This window comes from Thamnophis sirtalis, unplaced genomic scaffold, assembly GCF_051295495.1.
Source record: "Thamnophis sirtalis isolate CommonGarterSnake01/CBP01778 unplaced genomic scaffold, rThaSir2_p1.2 scaffold_7, whole genome shotgun sequence".
In the NCBI taxonomy this organism is placed as follows: Eukaryota; Metazoa; Chordata; class Lepidosauria; order Squamata; family Natricidae; genus Thamnophis; species Thamnophis sirtalis.
This window is the reverse complement of record NW_028261387.1, coordinates 19,827,529-19,843,459: the sequence shown is the minus strand read 5'-3', so window position 1 is coordinate 19,843,459 and position 15,931 is coordinate 19,827,529. Positions and strand designations below refer to the sequence as shown.

General features: G+C 37.1%; 1 protein-coding gene across 2 annotated transcripts in view; it reads left to right on the top strand.

The window, feature by feature from the left end:
- The window catches only part of AK5 (adenylate kinase 5), a 134,361-nt gene that overhangs the window by 8,264 nt on the left and 110,166 nt on the right, over window positions 1-15,931 (top strand). For both annotated transcript variants that reach the window (XM_087719447.1, XM_087719446.1), the window contains exons 2-5: window positions 2,919-3,105; window positions 7,254-7,421; window positions 8,710-8,879; window positions 9,005-9,118. In XM_087719447.1, the coding sequence (XP_087575573.1) occupies window positions 2,919-3,105; window positions 7,254-7,421; window positions 8,710-8,879; window positions 9,005-9,118 (639 nt within the window). The remainder of the gene's footprint in view (window positions 1-2,918; window positions 3,106-7,253; window positions 7,422-8,709; window positions 8,880-9,004; window positions 9,119-15,931) is intronic.

Genomic DNA, 15,931 nt, shown 5'->3' with positions numbered 1-15,931 from the left:
AGTGATATTATTTATTTTTTAAAATACTGTATTTTTTAAAATAGTGGTTAACTTTTATATTGCTTAGGTTCATCAAATTGATAACAACTGTCATAGAAAAAAAAAAGGTCTCCAGCCTTATCAATTACTTCTGGCTATGTAATATACAGAGGGAGACTATAACTTTAGGGAAGTAGTCTTGTCCCTAATTTTGAATGTATTTTGAAACCATCCAATTATTCAGAAGTATTATTGTCTTGGAATGCAAGTATGGATGACTGAATGTTCTCTTCCAATTAAAATTCTATATATAGAAAATTTGTGTCACTATGAAGACTTTAGAACCTATCATCTTTTCAGTTGTAGCAGTCCACAGAAAACAAGTATCTAAATTCAGAATAATTTAGACCCATAGCTGTAATCCCTACTGTTTTCTAAATACTGCAGATCTTGGCAATTGTGTCATGTGCTGTCATGCTTATTTTACTGTTAGAATATTTAAGTGCTAATTCATAATAAAATGATGAGTATCATGTATCAAAATAGAGCTTTTGAAATACCATGTCTGTTTTCAATGTTCCTAAACTCAGTTCAGAACAAAAAGTTTCTCTCCAAAGCCCTTCTTTTGGAGAAATGATTGTACCATATTTCTGTTTGCCAACGTGTTATGAGCTGTAAAACTTAGATAAGCAAACAGGAAATATCTTATGATTGCCATTGATATAAAACTCTCAAGTCTTCAAAGATAGAACAGGAACATATAGGGAGTCCTCAACTTAGAACAATGGGGGCCAAAATTTATGTTCAAGGAAAAATTCAAGGGAATTTTACAGCCTTTTTTGCCATGGTTGTTAAGCAAATCACTGATGTTGTTAAATGAATCACATGGTCATTAAAGAAATACAGCTTCTCCACTGACTTTGCTTGTCGGAAGCCAGCTGGGAAGGTCTCAAGTGGCGATCAAATTATCCTGAGACAAGCAATTGTCGTAAATACATGCCACTTGCCAAACATCTGGGTTTTGACCATGTGACTTAAGATGCTGTGACAATTGTAAGCATGAGAAGTGATTAAAGGTAACTTTTTTCTGTGCCTGTGTCTGTAACTAAACGGTCACTAAATGAATGATTGTTAAGTGGAGTACTATCTCTAGTGACATCAGAAGTTGTGAGTTCATATTTAGTAAGTGTAGCATGCTCCTGCAGAAATAAAATAAGGTAATCTTCAACTTATGACTACAACTGAGCCATAAATTTATGTTGTTAAGTGAGAAATTTGTTAAGTGAGTTTTGCCCTATTTTACGACTTTTCTTGCCACGCTTGTTAAGTGAATCACTGCAGTTGTTATATTAGTGACACAGTTGTTAAATGAATCTAGTTTCCTCATTGACTTTGTTTGTCAGAAGGTTGCAAAGGGGGATCACATGACTCCGAGACACTGAAGCTGTCATAAATATGAATCAGTTGTCAAGCATCTGAATGTAAATCACATGACCATGGGGATGCTACAACAGTCATAAGTGTGAAAAATGGTCATAACTCACTTTTTTCAGTGCCGTTGTAACTTTGAATGGTCACTAAATGGGCTGTTGTAAGTTGTCTACCTATAGAAAATGAAGCAGAAAGAAGCCTGAAACAAGGGGAGGTGATCTGATTCAACATGGTATTTGTTAACCAGCTCATTCATGCCAACCTGTCTCTGTTTTACATTCTGCAAAATTTTTGATGACCATTATGTACATATAATTTTTTCCTAAGTGATCTTTCCATGGAAATAGACAGTAATCTATGAAAGTTTATACAATAATGGCATTTGACACAAGTGTGTCACAAAATAAAGTAAAACCCTTTGGAATCAGGCCATCTTCAGAAGTTCTACCACAGCCACCATAGCTGCTGGTGATAACTGGAAGCCAAACCATTTGGAGAGTACAGTATCTGATTTTCTTACCCTGACCGAAAATATATTCTAGAACAAGATAGAACTTGGAATGTATGTTTGGTAAGACTAACATTTATCACCAAAACCAGCAACCATATTCATTTTTAACAACTTCCCAAAGTCTATGCACCGTTTTACCACTAGGGAATTTGGCAGTGCAATTTACAATGTGTAGCCTATGAATCTTGAGATGTAGGTTATTTACTGTATATATTGTACATGTATCTTGTAATTAAAATCATTCACTCTCATGGACTTGCTTCGAAAATAGAAGGACATGCAATTAAATTGAAAGGGGGGGGTTATATCTGTGGTTAGCCTCATTATATATCAGTTCACAAATTGTCAAACTGGAAATATTGATTTTTCTCCCTCTTTGACTGCACCTTCCGTAGTATGAAACAATTAGCTATTTTATACAAAAGTGGATGATTTACATTATTACGAAAACAATCACAGACTCTGTATTACAGCTTTATGAGTAAGAATTTATAGGTTTAATAAACCACACTTTAATTTTACGGCTTGTACTTATCATATCTCTTAGCCAATAGCATAACACAAAATTGGAAAAAGAGTAAAAATGAAAGCAAAGTATGAAGTGGGACAGGAGTGGTACGGTAGCGAGAAAGCTCCCACAAATCTGAAAATATGGAGAGGTATTGTAAATAGAGTCAGAGTAATTTGGATTTAGTAATTCCCTTTCCTTTCTGATCTCAAGATCTTTTCTTCTTCTGTCTTCCTCTCTGTGGTTTGCATAATATTGCTTATTTCAAAAAGGAATGACATGTTTAGGTCTGAAAAAAACAGGGATTTTATAATTTTAGTCTTAGGGTTTCCTGTTTAATCTAGTCCGTTAAATAACTCTCCAGAGATGTAGAAAATTCTAGCTTTTTACTGCTGTCTAGTACTGCTCCGGAATTCTTGGGCCCTAGACTACAAATTTATTTTTGACTTCATTAAATTGCATTGGTCAGTCAATCTCTTTATGTTTCAGAGTTTGCTGAATGGATTAATGTGCTGCAAACCCGATGATCCCGTGGAGTATCTGGAAAGCTGCTTACAAAAAGTAAAGGAACTGGGGGGAGCAGAAAAAGTCAAATGGGACACTTTTGTCAGTCCAGAAAAAAGGTCACTGCCTCCACTTAATGGCAACCAATCAAGAAGAGCATTTTTCAGGAACGGTAAGATAATTTTACATTTTACATTTCCGTTTGTGATAAGCAGATGATAGACCTGATAAATGATTACATGGTGTTTAGGGAAGACAAGAGAACCTTTTGTGTCCTGTTGGCTGTTGGCCCCTCCAGCAGTCAAATCAGATGAGGAGGCGTGGGAGTCGGAATCAGCATCAAGGCAAGTTGTGAACTCCGAGGGGAAAGAGGGAATGGCGTTTTCGGAGACAGAAACAGAGGTGGAGCCTGGGCCGTCCATCAGTCCTCACATGGAGAGTCAACAGCCCCCAGGTCTTGAGGTGGCTGATGAGGAAGAGAAGAAACAGCTATGACCTGACAAATGTGCGCCCGACAAATGCGCGCCGACAAAATCGCGCCGACGAAACCACGCGGCGACGAAAAACACAACATTCCATGATACAAAAACGTTAGGGGTTAGGGTTAGGGTTATAATGTTGTTTTTGTGTTGTGGAATGTTGTTCGTTTCATCGCGGTGCGGTTTCGTCGGCGCAGTTTTGTCGGCGCGCATTTGTCGAGCGCGCATTTGTCGGTGAACCGAAACAGCAGGGTCTAGTGCCTGAGGCTCAGAAGGCAGAGGAGAGAAGAGCAGTGAAAATCTGTGGGCCAGTCCTTAGGACAGAAGAGCCACCACTGCAAAGCCCCACCCTAGCTCTGCGGATAAAAGGCAGAGGGCAGACTTATTAGCCTGCTGTGAGGGGAGACTTTTTGCCGGGGCTGCTGGCGCTCCTAATAAAGGAATCGTTGATTGAATTCAGATGTTTTGTCATTTGGGGGAGCTGGATCAGAACAGCAGCATTTACCTTATAGGTAACCCTTGACTAATAACTGGAATTGGGGGCAGAATTTCCATTGCTCTGTAAAGCAGTTGTTAAATGAGCCATGCCCAGTTTTACAACCTTTATTGCCACAGTTAAGTGAATCATTGTAGTTGTTAAGTGAATCACATGTTCATTAAGCAAATCCAACCTTCTCCCATTGACTCTGCTTGTGGCCATCATAAATTTATGCCGGTTGCAAGAGACCAAGTTTTGATCATGTGACTGAGGGGAAGCTGCTGTGGTCTTTAAGTGTGAGGAATGGTTGCACTTTTTTCAGTGCCATTATAACTTCAAGGGGTTATTAAATGAATGACCCATGGAATCCTGTTCTTTGGAAAACATGTGAGACTCCAGTTTGGTTAAACTTTGACTACAAAACTAAGATATTCCTCTTTATCCAAGAATATTGACAGTTAATTTTTATTTTGAGGTGGCCTCTGACATTGGGATAGTGATTATTATCATTTCTTCCTCTTTGATTGGATTCATGATGAAAATAAATATATTTTATTCTTTTTAATGTTTAAATAGTTTTGTAATGTAACCACTAAACATCAGCAATTGAATAGTGGTATAATGCCATATAGTTTTTATTTATAGATATAGTTTTCTAACTTAGCCACAATAGCATTTTAAAGAATATATTTAGGCTAAGCAACAATGCAAAACTTGCTTGCAGAGAAATAATGCCAACTTAATCATGCTGACGATACAATTAATATTAATTAGTTAAATTTTGAATTTTGTAATGAGAAGATGTGGCTTAGAGACCTAACAATGAGGAAGGAAAAAAAAAGTTGGGCTGTGAATGACTGTCACCGCGGGGGGGTGGGTGGGGGGTTGTATGTTTAAAATTGTATTTGTATGTTTTACTCTTTAAAAAATGTATAACTAATAAAGATTACATATAAAGATTACATATATATATATATATATATATATATATACACGTATATATTAGTTAAATCACCTAGAGAACAATCTCTAGATTGGACATTAGTTAAAACCATGCCAAAATCATGTTAATAACTTAATGTATTGTGAGAAAAATATATATTTTTAAATTTTTATGAATGTACATATAAAGTCTTATGTTTTTTAAAGCAATGAAACTATTTTCAGGTTTTGTGTGAATTACAGTCATTAATTAAATTAAATGAGCCATGTAATATTTTGACAAATGACTGTAAAAAGACGGATTAAAATCAAATTAAAATTGATCTTGCAAAGACATTTATCAGTTGGTATGCACTTTCATCTCTACCTATTAAGGTGAAAGGCACTACAAATCATTCAAAATTCTATATAACAGATTATTTACAAGTGGTTTTTTTTTGTTTCCTTCTTGGTTAAATGACAAGATTTATCTAAAAATGGACACATGTTCTGAACTATATAGTTAAGTTTTTAGAGGTCTTTTTTTAAGTAAAGGAAACCAAAATGCTGTCTTAACATAGCATAAAAATCATCCTGGGGTCATCTATGAACTAAGAGTATACAAGAAACCATTCACTTAGATGTTTATCTGAAACACATTGAATCCTATGTTCACACAACAGACAATTAATAAGGCAAACTTTCTCTTGAGGACGTGACTTTGCAAGTCATCCCTTCATGATAGGATTCTCCAGTTGTTAGCTGAGGATCCTCTTTTCTTAGCCCAAAAACATGCTTCAAGATCATTGTGTCATGTTTCTGGGGAGTTTGGGGAGTGGGGAAAAGTCAGGTAACTCAGCAGGACTGAATCTGAAGGAATATAGAAGCAGCAGATGAAACCTTTCTTGAAAGGAACTCTCTGGTACTTGTCCAATGCTAATTTCCTGTGATGTCTCATAAGAATGGCACAGCTGTCCTCTCCAGTCTTCTTCAAGAGAGAAACTTAGATCTAACTGAATTATAATTAAAGCTTGCTGGGGACATCTTATTGAAGTAGGTTTTAGAATGTCTGGAATTAATCAAAGTTCAGTAAAGCAGTCTGATGTTTGATCTTCTGCTGGCTATCATTGATTCAGTTCTGTGAATAAGTTCTGCAGAGTATGAACTGTTCTTAAAGAGGTAATCTTTTTTCTCATTTCATGAAGGTCATAGATTGTTTTGCTGGCTGCATTTACTCAACATGCAAGCCCATAATTTATTTACGGCTTATTTAAATATAGTTTATTAATTAATACAGTTGTACAGATTTCTATAATATACTAAACCAGTGGGGTATCCAGTCTTGGCACCTTTAAAACTTGTGGACTTCCAACTCCCAGAATTCTCCAGCCAGCCAGCTGTATAACACACTGAATCTCATTCTATATCCCACAATTTAGCTTAACTTGGGTGAGTTGGTACAGTGGTTAGGGTGCAGTACTGCAGGCCACTTCGGCTGACTGTTATCTGCAGTTCAGTGGTCAACCGGCTCAAGGTTGACTCAGCCTTCCATCCTTCCAAGGTGGGTGAAATGAGGACCCAGACTGTGGGGGCGATATGCTGACTCTGTAAACCGCTTAGAGAGGGCTGAAAGCCCTATGAAGCACTATATAAGTCTAACTGCTATTGCTATTGCTATTGCTATTGTGACATTAAAATAATGTGTTTTCCCAAAAATAAGACCGGGTCATAGATTAATTTTTGCTCCAAAAGATGCATTAGAGCTTATTTTCCAGTTAGGTCTTTTGGAGGAAATACAGTACTAAATGCATCCGTCTGGCTGATGATCTTAACTGGCTCTTATTTTTGGGGTAGGGCTTATGAGCATCCTGAAAAATCATGCTTATTTTCCGGCTGGATCTTATTTTGGGGAAAACAGGGTAGGTACTGTCATCAACTATGATTTTTGAAAAATGTTTTTAACATCTGTATGATTTACAAGAAAACTACATGGAAATACCTATGTAATCGCCAAGAGTCCAATTTGACATGAGGGTGTAAATGTTTTTCTCTAATAGATTTGTTGAGTATCACTTAAAGGATTTGTAAAGAGATAACTTAAACAGGATCTCATGGTAACAATTATTCCTTTTCTAAAGACATCAAATATTTCTGCTATTCATTACTGATGAACATAAAAAGACATATTTCTGATATATTTTGTTGCTTTTTATACTCTTGAGTCAGTCTTGATTCCCGACAATAGCCTGGAAAAGTCAATTCTATTTTCTTGGCAAGATTTCAGAAGCTGTTTGTCAGTGTCTTCTTCCTAGGATTGAAAGAAAGTCACCCACCTGGCTTTTTGCCTAAAGCAGGCCTAGAGCTTAGGTCTCCTGGTTTTTAGCATAATCTCTTATACTACCACCATTCTCATTTCTGACATTACCATTTCATATTTTACAGTGATGCCCGACAACCCCAACTTTCCTTACCGGAGATATGATCGACTTCCTCCAATCCACCAGTTCTCCATTGAGAGTGACACGGATCTCTCAGAAACAGCTGAACTTATTGAGGAATATGATGTGTTCGATCCAACCAGGCCTCGACCCAAAATCATTCTAGTAATCGGTAAGGAAGCAAAAAATGTGGCTGTCCACAACAAAATCAGTAATATTTTTCTTATGTTGGCACTGGCTTTTAACAATGGAGCTTCTGGGTCAATGAATGTCAGAGCTTTTGTTGTAGAAGACTTCAATAATGTACAATAAACTTCACCTGAAACACAGAGTTGCAAATAGAGCTGAACCCCTGTAGATTGAACTGTAAGAAAGATAAAATCTAATCTGGTAGTTAAATCTAACAGGATAAAGAAACACACTAAGGACACTGGCACCATTACTGGGAATATGTTCCTTATTACTCCTCCTTTTGCTTATCTGGTATATATACTACTTTGGAGAAATCATGCTCCTGATTTCTGCTCTGCTAGCTGGATAATCTTCTGTCAATGTCCCTAGCACCTCCTGAGCAAACATGGGCAGTAGGAGAAGGATTCTTCAAAATGTGACCATTTCATCAAAATGATGAGATGAGGGTTGTTATAGTTGGGAGTTACACTTCAGCAAGAACTCCTAGCAGATGGAGTGCATTGTTGTCATTTCCATTTATACGTACAACACCACACTAAAGTTCCTTATCGTTAAGGGAATTATGCCACCGATAGCTGCTGATCATTAGATCAATAGAGAACTGAGGAGCTAGAGGGTAACGGGGTGTCATTTCTCTCTGCAGTGTTTATTAGTGGTGGGATTCATTTTTTTTTTACTATCGATTCTGTGGGCGTGGCATGGTGGGCATGGTGTGGCTTGGTGGGTATGGCTTGGTGGGTGTGGCAGGGAAAGGATACTGTAAAATCTCCATTCCCTCCCCACTCCAGAAGGATACTACAGAATCCCCATTTTCTCCTGATCAGCTGGGAGTTGGGAGGCAGAGAATAGATGAAGGCAGGGCCAGTCAGAGGTTATTTACTGGTTCGCTGAACTACTCAAAATTTCCGCTACCAGTTCTCCAGAACTGGTCAGAACCTGCTGAATACCACTTCTGGTGTTTACAATGAAAAGTACCATAGGCGTTGATAAACTAATGAACTCCTTCTGTATACAAAAGCTGATAAACTTACTTCATACATTCAGTGATATCTAAAGCTATTTTTTCCAGTCAACTTCTATTGCGTTGACTTCTAGTATATCTTGAAGGCCCTTCATTTGGGAAAGATTGGCCTAGATTCTAACTCGAGTTATTGATGATTGAAAGATTGCTACAAGCTTGACTTTAAGGCTCATTTAGAATGGTAGGAAGAGGATAATCAGGCAATGAATTTGACAAAACTTGATAAGGCCTTTGTTTTTCCCTATAGGCGGACCCGGCAGTGGTAAAGGAACCCAGAGCTTAAAAATAGCAGAACGCTATGGATTTGAGTATATCTCGGTGGGTGAATTGTTAAGAAAGAAGATCCATAGCACAAGCAGCAATCGAAAATGGAGTCTGATTGCTAAGATAATTACAACTGGGGAATTAGCCCCACAGGTAAAAACAACAACAAGCCTTCACAATCATATGGGCATGTGTTTTTTTCCAGCAACATTTGTGAATGTATTCTTGAAACAGAAATATATAGTATATATCTTTTTTGTTATTTTTATCTGTTCAAGGAAACCACAATTACTGAGATAAAGCAAAGATTAATGCAAATTCCTGATGAGGAAGGCATTGTTATTGATGGATTTCCACGAGATGTTGCCCAAGCTCTTTCCTTTGAGGACCAAGTAAGCAGTTTATTATTTGGGCTGCAGTTATTTTGAATATATCCTCCTGTTTTTCATACTGGAATAAATGTATTTAACGCATTTCTGTACTGTTTTGCATAGCAAATTTGCATCTCAAATTCTAGGAAGGAAGAAATAAATTAGAACAATAGAAAAATAGGAATATGAATACTGGTAGGATCACTAAAGTAAGAGTGTATTTTATTATATAACTCTATCCATATTGAAGAAAATTGGAGATACCAACTTTTTAATGCCATGTTTGATTTTTAATGTCACTTTTTAAAGTTTCCCCATTGTTCGTCACCTCCACCTTTTCATCTTTATTGTAATTTTGTATTTTACCTTTTTGGAACTGTAGTAACATTTTTTTTTAAAAAAGGAATAAGAACAGAAGCAGACAAGCCAATCCAAGCAAAATAATTCATCCAGTTTTCACATGGGGAAGTAAGGTTCAAAAGACAGATCTTTAATAAATGTCAAAGAAATGTAATATATTTACTTAAACAAAGAGATGATTCTCTCTACCCCTATCCCATAATTACGTTTGAATAATTTGCAGAATTGATATAGAAACTATTTAAAGCAGGGGTGTCAAACTGAATTTCTTCAAGGGCTAGATCAGCATTGTAGTTCTTTGCGAGCTGGCTGTGGGGGAGACGGGATGGATGCCTACTCCAGCACCTTGCTGGCTAAAATGGGACACGGGTAGGCTGCTTTTGGCCTGGATGGCCTCCTGTAGCATCCTGCTAGCCAAAATGGGGCGCGGGAGTGGACAAGGCCCCCCATATCCCACTTTCTGCTGGACGGCCTCCTGCAGCACCCTGACAGCCAATATGGGGTGTGGGGGAGTCTTGCACCACGGGCTGGTCCTTTGCTATTTCTAGGCCAGCCCTGCAGGCCAGATTTAAGCACTCTTCAGGCCAGATCTGGCCTGTGGACCTTGAGTTTGACATCCCTAATTTAAAGACATTGGAAAGAAAACAAAATTGGATTTGGAATGACAAAAGCAATGGTGGCAATTTTTCCATCTATTCTTTCTCGAGGCAGATATTCACTTCCTATGTCCTCCCCCCTCCCCCCGAAGATATTCTTCCTCCCATTGTAATGCCTTGCAGTTTGCTATTTCTGATGGAAGATTAAAGTAGAATATGGTAAGGAGGTACTGTATATATGCTGTAGATAAGTGGTTGAGAAATGAATTTTATCAATGCAATTTATTTTGCAAGCATGTTAACTTTAATTAGTGATTATTATTTCAATTAATTCGCAAACTCACATTTCTAACAGGGATTTAGTGGATTGGTTTCTACTGGAGTCAGCAACCCCTAATTGATGAGTTGGGCAAATGCCAATGTCTTACAATGGATTTCTGTTTGCATTTATCTTCTCTTTTGGGGAAGTGGAGGGGGGGAAGCTGTCTTCCTTTGGGATAATAAAAATATGTCAGAAGAAGTTCAAGATAGAGAGCATATAGGCACTGCTACAAAAAAATAAGCTACAAGGAATCACATGATAAAACTCTGTAGAGGTAATCTTCAAGTTACAACCATATTTGGGGGCACAGTTTCTGTTGTTAAATGAAGCAGTTGTTAAATGAGTCATACCTAATTTTTATTGCAACGTTTGTAAAGTGAATAACTGCAGTAATCAAGTATAACAATAGCAATAGAACTTAGACTTATACATCGCTTCACAGGGTTTTACAGCCCTCTCTAAGCGGTTTACAGAGTCAGCATATTGCCCCCAACAATCTGGTTCCTCATTTTACTGACCTCAGAAGGATGGAAGACTGAGTCAACCTTGAACTGGTCAGGATCAGCCGGCAGTCAGCAGAAGTAGCCTGGAGTACTTCATTTGAATCACTGTGCCACCACAGCTCATCAGCAACTAGCTAAGAAGATTGAAAATAGCAATTAACATGATTCCTGGATGCTGCAACTGTCGTAAATACATGTCAGTTGCCAATCACCTGAATTTTAATCACATGACTGGATATGCTACTATGATCATAAATGTGAACGCCAGTCATAAGTCATTATTTTCCATGCCATTGTAACTTCAAGCAGTCTCTAAATGAATGGTTGTGAGTCAAGGCCTATTTGTGGTTCTTGGCACATGCAGCGGGACCTCCATAACTGATAGCAATAGCATTTAGACTTATATATAGCTGCATATTGTTTCACAGCACTCTCTGGGCAGTTTACAATGTCAGCATTATTTGTATGTCCCCAACGATCTGGATCCTCACTTTACCAACCTTGGTGGGCTGAGTCAAACTTGAGCCCCGGTAGGATCAAATTCTAGGCAATGGGCAGAGTTTAATCACTGCACCACCAGATATATCTGATAATATACAGAGCGATAAAAAAAATATGGCATTTGCAATGTGATTTTATGGCACGTGCCATGAATGGCAACCTCTAATCCAATGGTAGGCCCACACAAATAGCTAAGAAAGTCTATGGTAATCATGAATATATGGCAATCTATCAGTCTTTTGCTTCTCATACATAGGAGAAGCAAAACTTTGAGCCTGACTTTGCTGATGAGAAACTAGTGTACCTGATTCACCATTAGTGTTACGTGCAATGTCCAGATGCTACATTTTGCAGTAGCTGCTTCTTTCAAATTAATGAGCATCGGCCCAGGTTATTTATAAATACCTAATTGTAGGGTGATAAGAGATCGTTTTGTTGGCACACATTCGGGAAATCTGATTCCATGATTCCCGAAGCAGACAGAAAGGCAGCTAACAATGGCAATAAACTTGGCTGTGTAATTAAATTGTTCCAAAGAGAAAGAAAACATCTACATTAACAAATCTCATTTTTTCATACATCAATAATTGGAAATGCAACAAGAAAAAGGTTATTCTTTAATTGCTTCTTTTCAGTACTCATTAGAGCACAGTTTCAGTAGGACATTGTTTTCACGACAAGCCACAGCTTGGAAGCTGCTAACTCAGAATGCATGTCTGAATCTGCTTTCGGTAATACATGCATTACATCCTAGAGGAGGCAAGGCGGCCTAGAGGGGGCAAGGGAGCCTAGCGGTTAAGACGCTGGGCTTATCAACCAGGAGGTTGGCAGTTTGAGACCCAAATACCTGTGACGGGGTGAATTCCTGTTCTTGCCTCAGCATCTGCTAATGTAGCAGTTCAAAAGAAAGCAAATGCAAGTAGATAAATAGGTACCACTTTGTGGGAAGGTAACAGCATTCCATGGGCCTTGGCATTTAGTCATGGCCATGGAAGAGTCTTTGGATAAATCAAGCTGCCTTGGCTAGGAAACAAAGATAAGTACCAGCTTCTTAAGTTGGACATGACTGGTCAGGGAACAGGTTTAGCTTTTTAAATGTGCACATTATGTAATCTTTTTAATTTAAAAAATTGTAATTTATATTATCACAAGGTTCTTTTTAAAAATACAATAAAAATATGGCACGAAAGCCAGATTCTGAGACAATAAAACAATAAAAAAAAATCCCCAGCAGTTTATTTCCTGCCGTATAAAATTAAGATTCTTCAACATATGACCTTAATTAGTGCTGGTGATTTATACTCAAATTATTGCAAGATGCTTGGGTAGCGAAAATGGCTTGTATATGAAATAAATTCTTATGATAATTTAAGGATATAAAATGATTTTACATCTACTAATCAAACATTTAATTTCTTTCATTTTAGGTTGGTGTGATGTAATAAAGTCAGTTATAATGTTTTGGGAGTAGTGATTTATGGCAGAAGTGGGCAGGAATGTTATCTCCATTCCTACGCTCTTCAGGTTGAAAAGCTTTAAAAAAAAATTGTTACATATGGGGTTTATATTGCAATTCAGATATTACTTCAGTTTTTAAAATGGTTGAAAATAGTGGTGTTTCTTCTTAACCATTTTGTTACTGAAACTTGATGAGGCAGTTTTAAGGATTTGAAAAATTAAAATTCTTGTCCTGAGCTTATACATTGCTTATTTCTAGTTTATAGCCTCAAAATCTGTATGATGCAGATAGGGACGTGATGGCTCAGTGGCTAAGACCCTGAGCATGTCGATCAGGAAGATCAGCAATTTGGCGGTTCGAATCTCTAGTGCCGTGTAACGGAGTGAGCTCCCATTACTTGTCCCGGCTTCTGCCCACCTAGCAGTTCTAAAGCATGTAAAAATGCAAGTAGAAAAATAGGGACCACCTTTGGTGGGAAGGTAACAGTGTTCCATGCACCTTCGGCATTTAGTCATGCCAGCCACATGACCGCAGAGACGTCTTCAGACAGTGCTGGCTCTTCTGCTTTGAAACGGAGATGAGCACTGCCCCTTAGAGTCGGGAACGACTAGCACATATATGTGAGGAGAACCTTAAACCTTTACCTTTATCTATGTGAATCAGTACCCTATTTATTTAGAAGCCAACCTTTCCGTTCTTTTCAGTTATTTTACAAGGTGAGAGTTTCATTATAATTTATTTCAAATTAAATCATGCTGTACCATTCATGTGTTTGGAATAACTTCTAATCAATTATTGGAAAGTACAGTGAGACTAAAATAGGCACAGACCAGCTCCAGGGATAATTCCTCATAGTAGCCAGCTCCTTCAAAGCTATATATATGTATGTGTGTATGTATATATATATATATATGTATGTGTATGTGTATGTGTATGTGAATTTACATATATATATATATATAGTCTCCCTTTATTTATCAGCACAAATACAACATATATATATATATATATATATATATATATATATATATATATATATACATATACATATACATATACATATACATATACATATACATATACATATACATATACATATACATATACATATACATATACATATACATATACATATACATATATATATATATATATATATATACTTAAATATATACACACACATATATATATATATGTGTATATATATATATATACATATATATATATACACACACACACACATATATATATATATACACACACACACACACACACTTATTTATTTATTTATTTATTTATTTATTTATTTATTTATTTATTTATTTATTTATTTATTTATTTGCATGGGCCTTTTCAAGCATGCATGCACTTCATCAAATATCAGTTCCCCCTCGAGCATCCAAACCCCTTGCTGCGGGATTCTCCTGCATCTGCCTCAGCCAAAACTAATTATTTTCCAGGCATGATTCTCAAAGAGTCTCTTTAATAAGATTTATTGAGAAGAAAAAGACAAGGGCACAAAGATTCTGGCAATTGAACTATTCCCCATCTAAAAATCAATATATTCTTACAGTACGCTAGGTTGGAGACTGCCTTATATCTTCCTGTGGATAGTAACATGTGGCTGATCTCTTCACTAACGTAGTTGGCTATTTGTATAACCTTCCCTTATCAGGATGAGAACTTAACCATTGCATCTGCTGCTTGAAGCAGATGCATTTGCCTCCATCCCCAGCAAGAAAACAAACCTTACTTTGTTTGGAAGACTGCCATAAATTAATCAAACCATTTCTTATCCATACAGCTCCTTAAGCAAAAAAACCCTTTAAAGGCATAGTTTTCCACTTCTTTTCTCCTCCCATCTTCGCTGTCTTCTCTGCGCAATTTTTTCCATTAATAAATCTTTCCACAACTTTCGTAAAAAGTCTGTAGTTCCCACCACATAGACATTGACATCCGAAGTAGACCCTTAATTCACATTTTTTTAAAGGACAACATTCTAACCTTGAAGGTTTTGTTTGCTCCTTTCCCTGCCAGATGATTGATGATTTAGGAATCTCAGATTTTGACATGCATAGGGCTATGGGATGGGAATCTTCCATTTCATCAATAAATATTTGAGAATAGTTGCAAATTCTGTTGTTATTGTTGTTAGTTGTGAAGTCATGTCTGACCTGCACGACCCCTTGGACAATGTTCTTCCAGGCCTTCCTGTCCTCTATCATCCTCTGGAGTCCATTTAAACCTACTGCTTTGGTGACTCAATCCATTCTCTGTTATCCCCTTCTTTTTTTGCTCTCAATCTTTCCCAGCATTAGGCTCTTCTCCAGTGAGTCCTTCCTTCTCATCAGGTGGCCAAAGTATTTGAGTTTCGACATCAAATTCTGAGTCTACTTTAGACTAGAATGTACAGAAAGTGGAAGATCATTCTTTAGAAGATCAAGATAGGATATTTGAAACAAATTATTCAGAGACCATTCTTCCAGAATTGTGGGTGGATCTTCCACTCTACTTATTAGCCTTCTGGTAAGAATTATGATTGCTTCCCTCAATTTGACTTAATTGTTCAAGGAAATGCACTGGAGGAAACGGATCTTTCTAGTCCAAATCATGTTTATAGCGAAATAAGTTCCTTACTCATTGAGTCTTTCTTCTAAGTAAGCTTAAGTGATTTCATCTGCCAAAAGAGATGACATGAAGATAACTTGTACTAATCACAGGTCTGCAAAAAAAAAATTTCGAGAGCTGTTTTGGTTATTCCACGTAATCTTTATGTTTTTATGTGCTGAATCCGAAAATTTTGTCATAGGACATCATGTTTCCTGACAATTTAGGTAACTATGTTAAATAAGGCAATACCTCAAAATAAATGGAAATAGACTTATAAAATTAAAGTTTTATTACAATATTTTCATGAAAATCCTTTTTTGAACTGAAATGAGCTCACCTATACACACTAAACTTCTTCCTTGTGAGGCTCCTCTTGGTGCATTTACGCTTGTGAGTAGCATCTGGAATGTCTCTCTGAAGCATCCAACAGTAGTCTCCCTTCATTGTAATGCTCCATTTTCTCTGATATCTCCTTTCCATCTC